At 35.6% G+C, this 21058-nt stretch overlaps 1 protein-coding gene across 1 annotated transcript; it reads left to right on the top strand.

Moving 5' to 3' along the window:
• Positions 1–2577: 2577 nt before the first annotated feature.
• On the top strand, positions 2578–8084 carry LOC149242259 (uncharacterized). The gene is made up of 3 exons (XM_089370801.1): positions 2578–3832; positions 4009–4134; positions 4216–8084. Exons 1-3 carry the CDS (start codon positions 2578–2580, stop codon positions 8082–8084), a joined length of 5250 nt encoding a protein of 1749 aa, XP_089226927.1.
• The last annotated feature ends 12974 nt before the right edge of the window (positions 8085–21058 follow it).

The raw sequence follows: 21058 nt of genomic DNA, 5'->3' as shown, positions 1-21058 counted from the left end.
CACAAAATTTGGAGAATGTCTGGTCTTTCTTTTGCATGAAGAAAATCTAGCACTTATGTGAGAAATCATCTACAAATATAACATAATACATGTGCTTGGCCGTGGAGGTTGTCGAGAAAGTTCCACACACATCTGAGTGAACTCTTTCAAGGAATGCTTGCGCTCTACTGTCCTTATCATGAAAGGTGGCTTTGGTGTACTTCCCCAATGTACATCCTTTGCATGTATCTCATTGCTCTAGTGCACCCTTGGGAAGTTCTGTAGAAATCCGTTGCATGATCTTCAAAGCTCCATGTTGCAAATGGCCAAGTCTCCTATGCCATAATTCACTGATGTCTCGGATTTGTACCTTCTCTTCTTTCATGCTCAAAGAAACATAGTCTTCTACATCCAATTTGTAGAGGTTCTTCACCCAAACCTCAATCTGCTTCACTTGTCCCAAGGCAACATGTCTAACGAAAGCCTTTCCTTTGCTAAATATCACATTGTAGCCTCAGTCTTCCAACATAGCAACTTAAACTAAATTCTTCTTCAGACCCGGAACATACATGACATCTTTTAATGTGAGAGGAGAACCAGAATCCCTCTAAAAAGTAACTGTATTGATACCAGTCGCACTATACCTTCCATCATCTCCCATCTCAATGTGCATCTGGAGGTCCTTCTCCTCCAAGTCATTGAAAAATTATTTGTTTCCCGTCATATGGAATGAGGCTCCACTATCCAGATACCACACACTACCCATCACCGATGTCACCATGCATGCAATGAGTGTGAAATCCAACTCGAATTGTGAAGCTAGAGCTTCACCTGCCACTCCTCTTGAGGGCTTCTTGTCGGCCTTCTTGTGCAGACACTTTGTGGCATAGTGTCCCAGCTCATGACAGTGAAAACATTTAATCTTCGACAAGTCTTTCTTCTTGCCTGCCTGACCAAAATCTCCTTTGGATTGGGATTTCTTCCCTTTCCCTTTCTTTTCCTTTCTAGCCAAGGCACAGTTCTCCTCATCCTCAACCTTGGATGAAGTTCCATCTCTGTTTCTCCGCCTGATCTCTTCCTACATGAGATCAGACCATAACCACTCCCAACTTGGTAGTTTGTCTCTACCATTCACAGAATCTTGATAACTGTGTCAGCTCTTGGGAAGACCCAATAGAGCTAGAGCTACCATATCTTCTTCTGGAATAGTAATACCGACCCTGCCAAGTTCATCACGACACTGTGTGAATTTTCTTAGGTACTGCGGAATTGATTCAACCTTTTTCATTTTGATGCTATGAAGCTTGTCCTTCAGTGCTAGCTTCATGTGGTCATTATTGTTCTCAAACAAGTCGGTCAGTGTTTTCCACATCGCGAATGGAGTTTCTTTCCTGTGGATATTCGAGACAATATGATCTCGAACTCCCTCCAATATGATCCTCCTCACTTTAGCTACATCCTTCTTCCACTGAGCGAGATCTTGGGCATCAACTGTTGGGGGTTTAACTACATCTGTCTTGATGTAATCTAGTAGCCCATTATCATCTAATACCACCTCCATATGGATCTTCCATGCCACAAAATTTGTGGTTCCTTCCAGAGCATACTCGAGCTTGAGTCCAATGGAAGTCATCTTCTCAGTCTTGGAGAAAACCTGCAACATTGATCTTGTAATTCGAACCTCCTACACAAACTTTGAATTATCTTCTCTTCTATTGTGATTCTTGCTCTGATACCATGTAGAAATTCCTTGTAGATTCAAACTACTTATGTAATTTGCTAAAACAAAAGACTTGAATCTACTCTACTCATCAGTGAAAACAATTAATCGATCGAGAAATCACAACATAAACATGAGACAAGATTCAATCACATATGCTCAGAGATTTATCTAAGGGGAAAGAAATTGCTCAAAACCCCTTCCTATATGTATTGCATTAGTCAGAAAATAGAGAAGAAATACAATGCTTGTTCAAGCTTGAACAATCTTTGCACAAGTATAATCTATCTCATTGCCTCACAAGCTGACTTTGGCCAATACTTAGCCAATTTTGCTACCTGCCAAGCTCCTATTTCCTTGCATTGTTTCCTTGGGAATTACCCCCCTATTAATTAGGTAAATTATCAATTAGAATTGCACAATCCCTATAGGCCCTTCTTTGACTACATGCACCACCTGTACAACTCGGAAAATTATACAACTAATAGTACACTACCATTGAACTCCAATCTCAACTGGGTAACTTGAATTTCATGCATGCATGAGTTAATTATGGTTGATTTATCAGTTAACTGGTTGAACATTGAAGTTGCACCCCACTACTAGACCTCCTACTAGTTCCTCCACCAATTGGAACTAGTTTAACTTAATTTAACTCAGTTTAAGTGAACTAAATTATTACAACTCAAGTTAAACTCAACCTAGGCTCCTAAAATTTAGGAACCACTCTATATGACTCAAGTTAAGCCCTCAACTCGGATTCAAACCGCCGTTCGACTGGCTGCAGCTCGGCCCGCCCAAGCTAGGGTTCTGAGACCGCTGCGCCGTCCTGGCTACTGCGCCCCAGCGCACAGCTCCCTGCCTCCCTCTGCTGTCAGATGGAGGCCCCTGAGGGCCCTTCTCCCCCTGCGGATCCGCCCCCTGAAGTTTCAGCATTTATGAACCTGATAGCGAATGGATCAGTTCGGCAACCTTCAGTGACCCAGCAAAAATTCATAAAAAGATTGGAATCTATCCCTTCTGTTGCCCTGCCAGAGGAGGATACCTGCAAAGCTGCTCTGAACCTGGCTGAAAAAGGCCTTATTGGCCAGTTTACAGGCCTATGGCCCTCTCCCAAATCTGTGGAGGAATGGACCCAAAGAAACTGGCAATCTCTCATAAAAAATGGAGTGAAGAGTTACTTCGTGGGCAAAGGGTACTTCGTCTTTGTCTTTGAATGCTCAGAAGACAGAAGCCTAATATTCAGAAATGGCCCCTACTTCATGGGGCCGCAGGGACTCTATCTAAATCAATGGAATCCAGACTTTGATCCCTCTCAAGATGTTCCATCCGCGGTGCCGGTGTGGGTAAGACTTCCCCATCTGCCCCTCCACTGTTGGAACCAAAAATCGTTTCAGACCATTGGGAACGCTCTAGGCAAGTATATAGACCAGGCAGTAAGAAGAGATCAATACTCTTGTGCGCGCATCTGCGTCGAAGTGGATCTCGAAGAAGGATTGCCGGAAGCGATCAAGCTCACGGTGGCAGGATGGTCGCACATCCAAGAGCTTGATTACGAACAGCTCCCATTTAAATGCAGACAATGTCATGGCTACGGCCACTTCGCCAAAAACTGTAAGAAGAAAGCAGAGGAACAGGCTGAGAAACAGAATGGAGAACAATGGACCTTAGTCCAAAGATCAGTCCAAGCAAAGAAAAACACAGGAAAAAGCGCTCCAACAAGTGACAGGAACAATGATACCCCAGCTCAGGAAACAGGAGATAATGAAAAAGGATCTGAGGAGGCACAACCAGATCCGCCGCCCAAAGTTCAGGCTAATGAGAATCCTGAGGAAACCCCACCAAAAAATAAAGAGGTAGGAGGTGACATCCACATTGAAGCCAATCAAGGCAGCCCCTCAAGCCCCACGTATGCTGACATCACGAAGAAAAAGCCAGCTATAAGCTCTGAGTCTTCAGAAGAAGAACTCTTTGAGAGGCCATTAAAAAGACCAGGAAGGAAATCCCGTAAAGAAAAAAGAGAAGAAGAAGCGGAAAGGCTCAAAACCCAAGGGAGCCAATCCACGATAGAAATGACAATCGGGAGAAGTAACAGGCCCAGGACTTCCAAGGGCGGTTCCACCCCAAGCATAGGTAAATAATGAAATTAGTCTCTTGGAATTGCAGAGGACTGGGGAGCCCCGCAAAAGTCGAAGCAGTTAAGGACCTCTTAAAATCGGAACCTGCAGATATCCTCATGCTCCAAGAGACTAAGATAGCAGGATAAGCCCTGCTAGAAACCGGAAACTCAAAATGGAAGAAAAACTCAGGCATAGCTGTCAGCGCTCGGGGATCCTCGGGAGGCCTGGCAATGCTCTGGAATGGAGAACTATTCCAGCTGATCAGCACTCATGAGACCTTGCATTGGATCTATACAGAAATCACCCACACTCCAAGTAAGTTAACTATCTCTTTGGTCAATCTTTATGTTCCAGTCAACTATTCAGAAAAAAGAGACTGTTGGAAGTCTTTGGCAGATTTCCTCGAACAGGAAGCCCCTAACAACATCATCCTCGCTGGTGATCTCAATATTGTTCTGAAAGCCAAAGAAAAAAGAGGAGGCACTGACCATAAGGACCCCATGGTGGGTGTCGTGGAGGAACTCGCTCAGATTTGGGATCTACAAGACTTCAATCCAATTCACGGCTTATACACCTGGTCAAATAATAGATCTGGAACAGATCACATTTCTGCTCGGCTCGACCGCTTCCTAGTGCAATCTCTCCTCATGAACAAGAAAATCATAACATCAAAAATTCTGCCCAAATTGTCCTCGGACCACAAGCCTATACAGCTCTATCTAGAAGATGAAGAAGACTTGGGCCCCATCCCCTTTCGATTCTCTCCTCAGTGGATTGAAAGAGAAGGCTTTATGGACACGGTGAAAGCATCCTGGAACATCCCCATCGCAGGATCCCCAAGCTTTGTTTGGGAGCAAAAACTGAAGCTCACTAAAAAAGCTTTGAAAGAATGGATCAAGAAACCAGCGCCCAACCCCACCTCTCTAAGAGTTGCAACAGTCCAGGCCTTGCATTCCCTGCAAAATAATATGGAAAGCAAAATCATTAATGAAAACCTCTTGGAAAAGGAAATTAGAGCGCAGAGAGCAGCCTATAAATCTTTCAGAAACGAGGAAGAATATTGGAGACTAAAATCAAGGAGCCTGTGGCTAAAAGGAGGGGACCGCAACACTTCTTTCTTCCATCGGAAATACAGGGCCAGATTGTCAAGGAATCACATAACAGAAATAAAGACTATGACGGGCCAAATCTGCAAGGGCAATCAACAAGTCAAAGAAGCTGCAGAACAACACTTTCAGAATCTCTACCACTCGGATGATCAAGGTGAAGAAATGGAGGAAACAGAATTTCTCAATCACATCCCCTCCTTAATTTCGCCTGAGGACAATGCAGAGTTATGTAAACCTGTCACAGAGGAAGAAATTATCAAAACCATCTGGTCCATGGACTCCGACAAGGCCCCCAGACCGGACGGTTTTTCCATTCACTTCTACAAAGTCTGCTGGGACATAATAAAATATGACCTCCAAAGGATGGTAAGGGGATTCATGTCAAAAGCCAAAGTAGGTGGTAGCACCAACTCAACCTACCTAGCTCTGATCCCTAAGGACTCTAATCCGGAAACTTTTGCCAGATTCAGGCCAATTTCTTTATGTAATGCTTCCTATAAGATCTTGGCAAAGTTGATGGCCAATAGAATGAAGCCCTTGCTCCCTAGAATCATCTCCACATCTCAAGGAGGTTTTGTGAAGGGTAGACACATCCTTGACAATGTCATCCAAGTTCAGGAGACCATTCACACAAGCCAGCAGAGAAAAGAGAAAGGTATGTTAATAAAGCTAGATATGGCAAACGCGTTTGACAGAGTTAATAGAGCATTTCTCAGCAAAGTCTTGCTTTCCTTTGGCTTCTCCAATCAGTTTGTTAATCTTCTAAAAGCCTGCATGAACAATCCATGGATAGCTCCACTCATAAATGGCAGACCTGCAAACTTCTTTAAAGCGAAGAGAGGCATCAGGCAGGGATGCCCACTCTCTCCCTATCTTTACATCATAATGGCAGAAGCATTAAGCCGAAAACTTGAAGATGAAAGACTGTCAGGCTCCATCCCAGGCCTCAAAACCTCCAACAGATTAAGCCCCATTAATCATGCTTTATTTGCAGATGACTCGATTCTTCTGGGGGGTGCCTCAATCAGAATTGCAAAAGCCTTCGGCAAGGTCATTAGGAACTACTGCAAAGTCTCAGGAGCATTGGTAAATGAAGGCAAAAGCGAAGTCTTCAGCTGGAATACAAATCATCAGGATCTCATTAATATTGCCAACACTCTTGGATTCAAAGGGCATTCACAATGGGAGAGCATCAGATACCTCGGTCTTCCCATAATCTCAGGAGTGAACAAAAGATCGCTGTGGAGTGACATAATCTGCAAATTCAAAGCCAAAATCTCGAAATGGGGAGGCCATTGGTTGACAAAAGGAGGTAAGGTCGTTTTAATCAAATCACAGCTCTCTTCTTTAATAATTTACCAAGCTGCCTTTCTGCTTGCTCCCAGAAATATCATGGACCAAATCTCCTCACTGCTTAGGAATTTCCTCTGGCAAGGGGGCAGGGGCAATGACAAGAAGCTGCACCTGGTCGACTGGGAAACAGTCAAGAAGCCCTTCGATGAAGGAGGTCTGCAAATCAAAGATCCTTCCCTGGTCAACCTTGCTCTAGGCAGCAAGATCCTGTGGAAAATGTACAAAGAGCCAAGTCACCCTGTCAGCGCCATTCTTTGCTCAAAATACACTACCAGCGATGAGTTGAGAAACCTTCGATTGGACCACACAGCCAACAGCACTCTTTTGTGGAAGCTCTGTCTCAAGAGCAGCAAAATATTCAATTGTAAAATCTATAGAATACCGGGGAATGGCAAGAAAACCAGCATCTGGAACGACAGGATTATGGGGCGAGATGCCATAAGGGATAATGAAGAAATCGCAGGTTTTAAGGAGTGGTTAACCTCTGCCGGGAAGTCAAGTCTCTATGACATATTAGAATGGGACCAGCGAGGCGACTGGGCAGGTTGGGCAATCCCTGCTCCTCCAGCCCATTTACAGCATCAACTGAACATTTTTATGGAGCAGCTCGAAGAGGCCGCCCCGATCCACAGAACAATACAAGATCGATGGGGCTGGGGCCATACTGGCGATTACACTGCAGCGGAAGGATATAAAGCATATCAAATAAAAGGAAACAACAAATACAGCCCAGCGTTTTGGAAAAACATTTGGGATCCCACTGCTCTTCCGAAAATCAATTTTTTTGTCTGGTCTCTGATCCATAACAAGATCCTTACAGGCGATAATCTTGCAAAAAGAAGTTTCGCTGGCCCTCATTGGTGCGCCCTCTGCAGAAGCAACGCCGAGACTGTGCAACACCTATTCATTGACTGTCAATTCGCAAAGGCAGTCTGGGATCATACGCTTCATGATTTACATATAACCTCTCCGGCTCACATAACAATTCCAGACCTCTTTTCTGAATGGAGCCGTCGGTACTCTCGACACATACCGCAAAAGTCGATTTGGAATAAAATCTGGAATGCTCTGCCCAAGTTTGTCTGCTGGAAAATCTGGTTGGCCCGCAATCAGAAGGTCTTCAAGGAACACCAGTTAACTTCTTTGCAGGTAGCAGCCAAGGCTAGATCTCTTCTCCTAGAGACGGTGCAGCAACAGTACTATAAAGAAGATGCAACTCTTCAGCAGGTAGAGAAGCGTTGGATTGGAAAGCTTACTCTGCAAAATAGGAAAACTCTCTCTGCACCTAATCTAGAACACCCAACCTGGAAGAAAAGAGGTGCAGATGAAACATTCCAAGAATGGTGGAGAGCTCAAAACACACATACAATATTCTTTGACGGGGCTTCTAAAGGAAACCCTGGCCCCTCGGGTGCCGGTGGGATCATCTTCTCCCCAGAAGGGCGCTCCAGAGATATTTTCTACTGGGGCCTCGGCGTGAAGACCAACAACCAAGCAGAACTTCTCAGCCTCCTTAAAGCCTGCCAAATTGCCAGAGGACAAGGGATCAAGGATATTCAGATTTTTGGAGACTCAGAGATTCTCATAAAGAAGTTGAGGTATGGAGAGGTATTCCGAAATGCAGGTCTCAACAGAAATCTGGAAAGATTAAAAAGAGTTCTTTCATACTTTGCATCCACCAAATTATATCATATTCTCAGAACTTCAAACACCGAAGCGGACTTGATGGCAAACAAAGGTAGCGCACTGGACAAAGGGCGGCTCTTCATCAATGAGGATAGCTTCATAGAAACTCCTCCATAATAGTTAGTTATAGCAGATGTATTAGAAGCACAAGCAAGTTGTAAGCAGGGCTGCCTCGGCAAAGCCCCTCTCCTTTTCCACCAGATTCAATAAAATCCCATATCCGTTACAGTTAAAAAAAAAAAGTTAAGCCCTCAACTCAATTTAATTGAGCCAACTAAGTGAAATTAACTTAGTTAACTCATTATTTTTGTCTTGTGATGTGGAATTACAATTTCTCCTAGTTTAATTCAAGGGAAAATTAAATCAGGATTTTTGTTGTTACCATTTTCAACATGCTCGCTCTAAGCTCAACTTGCAAGTGAATAACCTTTATTTTTGCTCAATGAGAAGCTCTGACCCAGACTTAGTCAATTCCTGCCTCTGCTTGAGCCCCTATTTCCTTGTGCAAATCCTAAGGAATTAGGCCCTTCTTTTTTAGGAATTTTCCTCCAATTGATTGCACAATTCCCAAGGTTGGAACTTTGACTGCATGCAACACCTGTACACTCAATACTAGTCTACCACTATTGTTACATTGCCTTGGAATCCCCACCACAGCTAGAGAACTCGAATTCTCTGCATGCACTAGCTATTTTTGGTTGATTGATCAGTTAACTAGATGATCACTAAGTTAGATTGTTGTCCCACTGCACAACTGACCTCCAACTAGTTTTATCAATAGTTAGAACTAGTTTAACTTAATACAACTGGAAATAATTGAATTGGATTGCTATAAATTAGCAATCACACATGCATAATTGAACTCCAAGCCTTCTAACTCGAATTTACGGAGCGAATTAAGTGACAAGAGCCAATTTACTGAGCTAACTAAGTGACAAGAGCCAATTTACTTAGCTAACTAAGTGACAAGAGCCATGTCACCTCAGTTAACTACCTCCAAATTGCCTGCTATGGGGAAATTCAAATTTTCTCAATCTACCTTAATCAAATTGAGACTTTTTTACTACACTTCTCAATAAAGACAACTATTTTATATTATAAATTTAATATAAATATTATTCATAAATGTAAAAATGCATGTTTTAATATAAATAAATGTAAAAATGTATGCTTAGCTTTTTATGAAGCATGTTTTGTTTAAAAAAATTACTATTTTATATTATAAATTTAATAAAAATATTATTCATAAATGTAAAAATGCATGTTTTAATATAAATAGCATTCATAAATGTATCTTAGCTTTTTATGAAGCATGTTTTCTTTAAAAAAATTACTACAATTACTAATAGTTGAATTGATTATTAATTGTGTAAAGGGAAAATGTAAAAATAAAAATAAAAAATTAACTATTTAGAAAGAATAAAAATGTGATTATGATGATGATGATGATGGTGGTTAACATCTGCTAAGACCAAACATTGGTCTATCGGACCTAAAGAAACAAATTATTTATTTTGATTTAAGATTTTATTCCTATGCTCAAAAAGTTTGGAGAGAAGCCTCCCGAGCTCACTATAATTTTGACATTGTAAAAGGCTAGGAAGGTCAGTATTGTAACAAAGATTGTGAAATTGAGATCTAATGTGGTTGTAAGTGGGGCACTCTAAGAGGAAGTGGTTTTCATCCTCGATGTTCCTATTCTCACATATATGGCAGATCCTTTCCATCCATGGCGTTTTAGGAACTGCCCAATGACCTGTTTCACTATGGAGCTCATGAGAATTCGTTCTAATCTTTGCTATATTAATTTTCTTCTTTGAGCTAGTTAAAATAGAGAGATGCTTTTAATCTTCTAGGGCGGGGTTGATGACCTTCTTATAATAACTTAATTTTCTTTTAGCCGCTAAATCTTTCTCACACCACATTTTTTCTTTGAACTTAGAAGTAACAATATCTTTAATGTTATTTATGTTTTGCAATGCATCATTCTCGTTGATCTCCCAATAGTTTAACCAGGCCCTTGTGTCTTTATGCCACCCCCGATTGAGCCTTAGGTGGTTTTGGCTGGAATTTAAAGCTAGCTTAGGAAGTCTATGATTGTCTATGTTATTGAGTTTGTGCTTGTACAGCAGAAACCTAATCATAGCTAGGCTCTCAATAGGGGAAATACTTGCTTCCATAAGGAGAATAGGATAGGGTGTATTACTTTTAATTTTTAGGTTATAAGTTATAAAACGCTTCTGGATTTGCTCAATCTTTCTCCATGATTCTCTGGAGATGCTGCAACCCCAAACCTCACAGCCATATAAGATAACAGGAGTGACTAAAGTTTCAAAGAGGAACTTCTTTTTATCCCACATTACAAGGTTTGTTGTTTTACAATTATTTTCAAGACCAAAATAAGCTTTCCACCCCCCATTAATCCTTTTCTCAATGTTATGGTTCCAATTGAGCTTGTGATGAATATCAATTCCTTGGTACTTGTAAGAATACACTTCCTCCAAGTTATTATTGTCATACATAAAATTAGCGTAAGTGTCATTCTTGGATTTAATAATCATAACTTTTGTTTTGTCAGTGTTAATAGTTATACCCATGGTAGAGCAGAAATCCTTAAGAAGCCTGAGTTTCTTATCAAGATCAGATGGGCACCTTGCCAAAAGAACAATATCATCAGCATAGAGAAGAAGGATGACGACTATCCTAGCTAAGATTATGCCATCACATCCTGCTTCCTCTAAATAGCCTTCGAGCTTATCGATGTAAATGCCAAATAGGGTAGGGGAGAGGGGGCAACCTTGTTTAACTCTGATGTTACACTTAATATCTTTCGACCACCCCTCATTGCTCTTTAGCTTGGCAATTACATTCCCGTATAACTTTATAGCGGCAGCTCTCAACTCGAGAGGAACCTTTAGCTCTTCTAATCTATTCCAAAGGTTGTATCTAGGAACCGTATCGAAAGCCTTTCTAAAGTCCACAAAGCAGCAAAATAAATTGGATTTATCATTACGACATTCCTCCGCAATGACTCTAAGCGTAACAAGGTGGTCTATTATTGAGTGATGCCTTCTGAAACCTGCTTGGCCTTTAGCCCGCTTACCTTCACTTTCAAGCCATATGCTTAACTTCTTTTCCAAAATACTACCATATAACTTGGCTAAGAGAGGGCTGATCATAATTGTCCGATAATTAGAGGGTTATTTGTATCCCCACTTTTAAAAATAGGGATAATGAGGCTCTCAGTCCAAGGTTTAGGGAACCCTTGCTTGACTGCTTGATTGAAAAGCTTGTGGATGTGGGGGATGAGGACAAGACCTCCAATTTTTAAGATTTCCGCTTGGTAACCTTCAATGTCCTTAGCTTTCCCATTAGCAAGGCGATTAACCCCAAACTTAATGTCTTCTGAAGAGAAAAGTTCTTTCATTGTGAGCAAGGTTTCCAAATTATCCATGACATTTGGAGATTCATAAAGCTTTTTAAGATAGGAATTCCAATCGTGAAGAGCAATTTTATTATTATCTTTAGTCTTCCTAGTCAGAATCTGCCTCCAAAATTTCTTAGGAGCTACCTTAGAGAGGTGTAAAAGAGAAAAAAAAAAATAACATAAAGTAAAATTTAAATTGGTATTGGTGTTAGATTCATGTATTCAATGGATATGGGATAAAGTTATGTCCTAACTTTGCATTGTGTTCGTTAAATATATTAAATGTGGAATCAACATAAAAATAATCCAAAACACAATTTTGTGTTATAATTTAATGAGATTTTAAATTATATATATATATATATATATATATATATATATATATATATATATATATATATATATATATATATATATATAGATATATATATATAATATAATGAAAAATTAATGAGAAGAATTTTTAGATGAAATTGTGTGAAGGATGTTTAATTATATTTAATATTTTGGGTGGACATTCCACTTATTCTCAGGGATTTTGAGAATTGAATGATTACAAGCAAGAGTTGTGAATCCTTTAATAGAAGAAGACATATAGAATTAGTCGTTAAAGAATAATATTAAAACAATAAAAGTAGTCAAAGATGTTTAATTCTATCCAATATTTTGGGTGGACACTCCACTCATCCCCAAGGACTTTGAGAATTGAATGATTACAAACAAGAGTTGTGAATCCTTTAATAGAAAAAGACATATGGAATTAGTCGTTAAATAATAATATTAAAATAATAAAAGTATTCATTAAAAAATATTTCATAATGTGATTTACACTGACAAATCTCTCATACATAATAAAAGTAGTCGTTAAAAAATAATCATAATATTAAATTATATCATTAGTTGTTAAGAGAAAGGATCAAGTCAATCGATTAAATAAAATAAAATATATAAAAATAGTTAATAAATTAATTAATTAATTAAAATAAATAAATAAGATGAGGTGTTTAAAGAGAATAATGAAAAAGATAAAAATACATAATCAATCAATTTAAGGAAAATATGACCTAAATATAATGTTAAACCTAAATATAAATACAAATTTATAATAATATATTTTGCTTCTAAAAATCTATTTAAAAATAATAATAATCAAGCAAAATCTTTTGGTAGAAATCACATAAGATAATTTTTTGGCCAACGAGTTTCGAACCAACAAGTGTGGTTCATCTTATGTGATTTCTACCAAAAAAATTTACTTAATTCATTATGGATCACAGAAGCTTGAATATAGAAAATAATAATTAATTAATTAAATAAATAATATAATAATAATAATTAATTAAATTATATAATTCAAATAATCAATATCATGCATACCATAAAATTCAAGGTGAATAAATATTAATATAAAAAGTGAACAATTTATTTATATAAAAATTGTTATTTTAAAATAATAATAAAAACAATTTTCAAAAAAAACAATAAAATACTATTATATAAATTTAAAAATTTAAATTTAAATTTAAATATATTTTACAAATCAATACATAATATTAAATATTATATCAATTTTAAAATTAAAATTTATTTTATTTTACAAATCAATTGACAATATAAAATTTATATTCAAGTTTTACATTACTTAAAATAATCTTTAAAAAGATACTTCTCAGTGTTTGTTTTGAAAAGTTTTGATCAGTTATCTATGTATTTTTTTTTACTTAAAAATATAGATCTAACATGAGTGGAGAGGGATCTAATTTTTTCACATGCAAATTTTTTTATGAGAAGACATTATTTAAATATTTTATATAATTTTTTTAAATATTTAAATATTTTATTTTAACCGACATAAACATTACACATCATACTAAATTATAAAATAAATCTTTTAACTCAATAAAAATTCTTTAACAAAACTTAAAAAAAACAATACAAACGCACCAAAAAAACATTATATAAAAACACACCATATTTTTAAGGATATCCACTTTTAATGAGCTACCTAACACCACCGCACCACATTTTATGCAAATTTTCTCCACTAAGTCATTCATGTTGTCATATTCCAAATGGCCACATTATTATTATTATATAATGTTATGATTAGACATAAGGTACACCCTAAAAAAATCAGAAGATTCGATCTAACAAGATGATTGCTGGTCGTGGATGTCCCCTTTTTAAATTCATCATTATTTTGTTATAATTATGAATTTAATATTATAATTTTTCAAAAAAAAAGTTTAGGCAATCTCATTGTTTAAAAATTGATATTTATTATATTATAATCAAATAAATGAATGTTGATTATGTTTAATTTAGGCAGTTGGAAAAATATTATTACATTTTTCATTTGAGTTTAATTTCTGTATATAGAATATATTAAATTTATTATAATATAATAAATAATTATAATTTATTTCTTAAGTTTAAACAAATAAATAAAATTAAAAAAATTATTATTATTTAAATATAATGACATTTTATTATAGTCACAAGGGTATTGGTTTTATTGGTAACTCGTTCGATAAAAAATTTTCTCCATACTTCTTGGAAATATTTGCCTGAGTTCTTAAGAAGTAATGAGAGTAGTAATTAAAATCTTGAAATATTTCATGGCTTTATGAGTTTTCTTGAAATATTTTCATGAAATTTTGTGAATACAAAGATGAGGTCATTTTGTGCATACAAAGATAAAAATTCATGTTATTTTTTTGGAAAAAGAAATAAATATATGCTTATTTTGCTAATCATTTGAAATAGCTTTTGGAAAAGAATACATGGAAACTTTGCACGTAAGAGATAGAAATACATGTCATATCTTGAAAAGAAAATATATACATTTGCATGCAATAAAAAGAATAAGTTCTCGAAGGAAAATATATGTATTGCATGCAATGAAATAATAACTTCTTTGAAAAATGAAATAAAAGAGTGCATATGAATTGTTGTACAAAAATATTAGCTAGGTTATTTAGAAACACTACTGGGTAAAAGATAAATTATTTGTGTTAATTCTTTGGAAAGAAAAACGTATGAAATCTTGTGCATTAAACTATAAGAACCAAGATTATTTTCTTGGAAACTTGCTTATAAAACATGTGCATATAGAAAAGAGCCCATGTTTGTTTTCAGAAAATATAGTGCGTTAGTATGCATAGAAGGAAAGGAGATTGTGTTAAAAGAACACAAGTTTCATGCACAAAAAGATTTAAGAAGTCATGTTATTTTTCAAAAAGAATGCATGTGAGCATTTCTTGAGAAAAGATAAAGTAACTGAGTTGATTTAGTAAAAGAAAAGTGATTGCATGGAATTATGTGTGGGAAGCTAGACTATTAATTCCTTTGAAGTTATTCACATGATTCATATGCATTAGATTTATAAAGAGAATCACTAGACTCAAAAGAGGATATATGCTTATTTTATTATATTTTCCTGATGAGAAATATGCACAAAATAGGACTACCATGCTTGATATTTCTTGAGAAGAAATGAATTCTTTGCATGCACCAAAATAGACTACTATGCTTGATATTTCTTGAAAGAAATATGTTTTTTGCTTGCACGAAAAACAGAAATATTGTGTTTAATCTCTTGAAAGGAGATGATCTTTGCATCCATGAAAAGTACACCTATGATGTTGGATTCTTTAAAAAGAATTATACATGGAAAGTATATAATTATTGTGTTAGGCCTTTTGAAGAGAAACCAGAATTTGCATGCAGAAAAGAATAATCATTATGTTAGACCTTAAAAGAGAAACAAGTAATCACATGGAATAAATGCATAAGCTTTCCTTTGGAAACATACTTATATCCGTGCGAAATAATAACTAACACATCAGTTTTTCTTTTAGAACAAATCATGTATTTGCATGTACTGTAGACTTTGTAAATAGCTATATTTTGAGAAAGATTTTTTTGGAAAAGGGACTTGCATTTGCATGCATGATAATGGAATCTATTAGGTTAGATTTCTCTTAGAAGGGGACATGCTTTTGCATGCATAATAGTGACAATAATAATATTTATTGTATTGGAAAGATTACTTAGTTACATGCACAAAGATGAAACTAAGGGGCTAGCTCTCTTTGAATAAGTTTTTTTATTTAATTACAAGCACGGAAAAACAAAGATAAGTTGCTAGTGTCCTTTAAATAAAATGGATGGTTATAGTGGTTTCCTTTGGATATGAACGTGTGTAATATCCAAAAAATTAAGCATAAAACAAATTACAACAATCAAGTTATTAACATATGCAATTAAAATTTAAACAATGATGCGTACTTGAGGAGTGAAGATTTCCTACTGAGGTTTACGGTGTTGTGGCGTGCTTGCATTGATCTAGAACCGTTATCCACAACAAGGATTTTGGGACGACTCTCCACCCAACCATAGGCTTAGTTGCTCAATATATTTCAACAGCTAGCCACCCTCGAGCCCTCAACCAACTTATTGCTGCTAATGATCTATTCCCTCTAGCATTTCCTTCCTCAAGAATGAGTGAATGAATGCTTGCCTCTTCTTCCCCCTTCTTTGCGATTAAATAGAACAAATGGCTCTAAAAATCATAAGGGGTTGGAAAGAGATACACATGTACACCATACACGTGTTCATGCCAACTTTTATTTTATTTATTTATTATTACATTTTCTTTGTTATTTGTTATTTTATCTTTTCTTCTTTATTTTTGTTTTATTTATTTATTCATATACTTTATCTCCGTTAATTGTAAGTTTATTTATATTTATATTATTTTATTTACTTTATTGTTATCATTGTTATTTATTATTATTATTTATTATTGTTATTGTTATTGTTATTTATTTATTATTATTATTATTATTATGGGATATTACATAGTCCCCCTATTTAAGGAACTTCGTCTCGAAGTTAGGTTTATTTATTATTATTTTTATCCCATGGTTTCCAAACACCCTCTGTTGAACTAGTATACCAGCAGGCATCGAAAGTTCCACAACAATAGGAAAATCCTAAGGAATCTCAAGCCTCTTTCCCAACTTTTAGAACCGGGCATATAACCTTCTCAGTCTATACCATAGCCCTAAGTCTCACCCTAGGGCTTAGACCTCATCTTCCCCAAGGCAGGCATCCAGTCCTAGTACTCAATTACTTCAAGCATCTCGCAAGGTTGTCCCAACTCACTCCACAACTCACTAATATGCACAGCCCCTGACATCGAATTCCTTATGCCCCCTCTAGACTTTGGCATCAAATTCCTTCGCCTCATGTGGGCTTTGGCATCGAAGTCCTTAAGCCCCCTCTAGACTCCAGCATCCCAATCCAATATCAAGCTCTCGACCTCCTCAAGATGGTCCTATAGTTCTTCAAGAGTTATCCATCAAAAGCTATACAAGAAAATAGATACTTTGGCATATGTACTACTGGTTGAGTTTTTGCCCAACCCATATGATGTTACATATTATCCCTTGTAAGTATGGGCTCCTACGACATCATCAAATAAACCAACCTTCTTAGCTTGATTATGGTTTTCCTGTCAATCACCACATCTCAACATGCAACCCATGCATTAGTTATCATCATAACCTCATAGAAATAATCCATATCATATAAGATACTCAACATGCCAACTCTTGCATGCCATCATGAGAACATAACATCATTGTTATCACAACATTCTAAATAGTAATGATTGTATGCTCATGCACGTCATGAAATCTGCAAGTTATAGCTACATGCTCCATATGCCATCAACTTCTCTGTAACAAAGACATATTATGCCATCACATAATAAATGAAATCATATCCTCATATCGTAACATTCTAAGTATGAGAATCATACATATAGAGAAATAATACACTATAACATTCTTATCACGATTCATCATTTTCAAAATTAAAATTTCATGATCATTATGCATATTTTTCTTGTCCCTTATAGTACCATTCTACTCAATGGTGCACAAACCATTTGTGAGCAATTGTTTTTTGGAACACACACTTATACTCATAAACAAGGACTTCTAATTTTTAACAACAATTTGGAAATTTCTAAAGTTATAACTATTGGACGTTGTGAGCAACAAAATAACACTCAAGAACTACATAAACTCAATAAGATAAAGATGTCAAACTACAACACCTCTCTTTCCCTATAACGATAGAAGACTTAAGAATGGAATTATTATTAAACTATAAACCAAGAACTAAAACATACATATCTAGAATTAACAACAAAAATTGTGTTAACCAACTCACAAAGAATTAAAACAACAATTGGATTAATCATGCCAACACCAATATCCAAAACATCACTACCATTCTACTTGTTCTAATATCCATCTTGACAAATAAAAATGACCATCCTTCATGATTTTAGAGATATTAGAAGTCAATATGTAACATGTAATGAAGAAAAACCCATCCATTTACTGAACTCAATGTTTTTCTAAACAACTGTCTTGAAGGATGTGTGGTGTAATTTCCTCTAAATAAGTGACCATTGGTCTAGAATTGATGCTAATTCCTTTGCTACCATTTGACTAGATATTGAAGGTTGAAAGTGACATGCTTTTTTGTTTTTGTTTTAATCAAGATACCAACATCATGCTAAGTTATTTCATCATGACTATTTCCTAAATCCTAAATCTCCCATCATATTCTATGATAGATTACTACTATTATCCCAATTATCATTTATCCACATCTTTCCCGAATAGCTAGTGTCAGCCAATTTCATATATCTAATGGCCCATTGAGTTCATGGTATGAAACACTTAATGATACTTAGATACATTTTGATTACATAATAATTCCATTATCTCCTTATTTGATTGCGAACATCAACATCTTATAAGAAGCGTATGAGAGGTTTCTATGATCTCTTTTAAACTAATTATAAGTTGCTTCCTTTTTCTTGATATATGAAATTCCTATCCATATATTCAATGAATACTAAAATATTAATATGCCTATTGTTAATTCCTTACTACCCAAAACCTATAAAATCTCATTTTATACTTTAGCTTATAAAAGTCTAAACACAGTAAATATATTTAATTGTTCCAGGTGGATATTGGTGGCCACTTGCCTATTCCACCTAGACCTCCCAGTCAATTTCATCTGTTTCCTTGTTCATTTTAGCATTTACTATTTTAGCAGTTTTTCGGGTCCTGAACTTTCGGAGCAGTTTTGACCCCCTAAACGGTGTTTTTTGGGGTCTGTGGCAAGCCCGTAGCCATAGATAGAGGCTTGTGGCAAAACTTGTAGTACTCAAAGAGAATTTTCTAACAAGGTATCGTACGTGCCAAACAGAGATAATATGACTAAGTTACGACCCCGGGAAGTTGGTTGCCCAACTAACCCCAACGGGGCCCACAAACTATTAGTGTTACATCTCCTGGGGTTAGGGTTTTGGTTGTTTACAGTTTTCTCATGTTTTCCAATAATAAATAGGCCCTTGAGCCTCATTATAACACAGTTCAAAGGCATGTAGCTGCCACATCTCTTCTCAAAGATAAACTATCATCGCCCGAGCTATCTTATTTCCTTTCTGTTTGTAAGCATAGTTTAGTATTTTTATTAATGAAATGAAGTGCTTTTCTACTGCATCTTTGTGTTTATGATTATATCTATAAGTTGTTGTGTTCTTGTTTAAGTTCAAATCATTAATTTTATTTAAACATGCTTTCTATACAATTATTTTTATAATATCAATTCCAAATTACATTCTATTTTAGTTTTTCAACTCTTTAAAATTGTAATATAAATAATTTGAATATTTAAAGTTTTTTTTGGAATAATGATATCACAAATATATGGATTCAAATTTATATAACACATTAACAATATCATTCTCAAAAATATATTTTACCTCCCCACCCCCCTCTTTTTTGGTACACATAAAAAATCACTAATTTTAGTAAACTTAGATACCAAGAAATTTATAGCTTTAATGGTATTGTAGTAAGACTTATTTACATGGTAAGGATTTTCTAGGTAAAGTGGCAGTGAATCTCCATAATTAAAATCATATTTAGTTCATTATTCTTATCGTATTCATGTTATTTTGCCTGATTAATCTTATTATATCTTTCCATAATTATCTCTATATACTTTATATTTACTTTTTCACTTATTTTTATCTTTTACTTGTTATATATTGTCTCACTCTTCTTCCTTCCCTAATTACTTTATCTATTGTTTATTTTTAATGTTTTTATCAATCTCTTTTTTTCATTATTTTATTTTCCTTATTCCTTTGCCCTTATTTCGTTTTTTGTTGTAACCTTGGCAGGACTACATCTTCATCATGTCCAATATATCACCACCTCCTGATCATCGTCTATCCAAAACCCCATGGACATTAAAATATTATTATTATTACTAAAATTTATTGGCATATTAATAATTTAATAACTAGTTTTATTATTATTATGTAATATCTCATAATAATAATAAATAAATATAATATAATAATAATAATAATAAATAAATAAATAAATAATCATAATAATAATAATAAGGTAAATAAAATAATATTAATAGAAATAAACTAACAATTAATACCACCCACGTCAACTATTAAATTTAAATGTCCTTAATTTAATTTAATTCATTCCAACTGAATTTAATGAATGAGACTACTTTATCTTGTCACCAAATTTTATGTATCCTTCCACATTACCTGTCATAACATAAACATAGGCATAATACAATATCAATTCATATCCACATGATATTGACCTCGTATATTTGTCATGACTACTCTTCCCACTTGATTTCTCATGAATCGGGAATCTCTTCATGCCATTCATCTACGTAAGCAATCATTCCTCCACAAGAACGATCCCTGACAACCCTATCAGACAATGACATAGAGACATACATGCATACATATATAATCATTAACATAAAACAATCATCATCCTGCCAATCAACGACCTACATACATACATGTATACATATATAAACATCAACATAATCATGATCATAAAATAATTACCAAATATCAAGGTCAAGGTTAAGAGAACTTCCTTTATTCATGAACAACATGCACGACATTGAGAACAATAGTTCCCAACATAGGCAAGGCATCCAACACCTCAGATCCATTTACTTTGCCTTTTTTGGTTATGTTTCGCATGCATGTGTTGCCATCGCCCATTTACCATAATGGACCCAACCAATCCAACCAACTATCATAGTCTTACCTTCCGCTGCACTTCCTCATGCACCGAACTTCATCCGGGTCTTACATTACCTGTTGGATACCACACAACTCTCCCAGAGCTCCATTAACTTCCTCTTTTTCTCCAAACAATTCCCAATACTAAAAACATAAAAGACAATACCAAGGAAAAAACAAGAGAAAGGCATGACAACCAATAACAACACGACACCATGACTCAATCCCCATAGGTCCCAAGGAAAGCTCAACCATAGCCTTCTTCAAAATTTCATGGCAATTTCTCTTGACATGCAACTCCATGCATCATACTTCCATAAACACATAATGTAAGTGAATAACTAATCATAACAATACACTAGTTAGCTTACTTTGTTGTGCCAAGTATGTTGCCTTGCAACTGAACACATCCATGCCATCTCTCATGGAACTCCAATTCCTTTGACAAATCCACCTGTAACTAGAGACTAGCTAATATACATGTCAATTACA

The sequence above is a fragment of the Pinus tabuliformis genome, chromosome 8 (assembly GCF_031772625.1).
Source record: "Pinus tabuliformis cultivar Carrire ecotype Pingquan chromosome 8, CPIR1, whole genome shotgun sequence".
Lineage (NCBI taxonomy): Eukaryota > Viridiplantae > Streptophyta > Pinopsida > Pinales > Pinaceae > Pinus > Pinus tabuliformis.
This window is presented reverse-complemented; position numbering and strand designations above follow the sequence as displayed.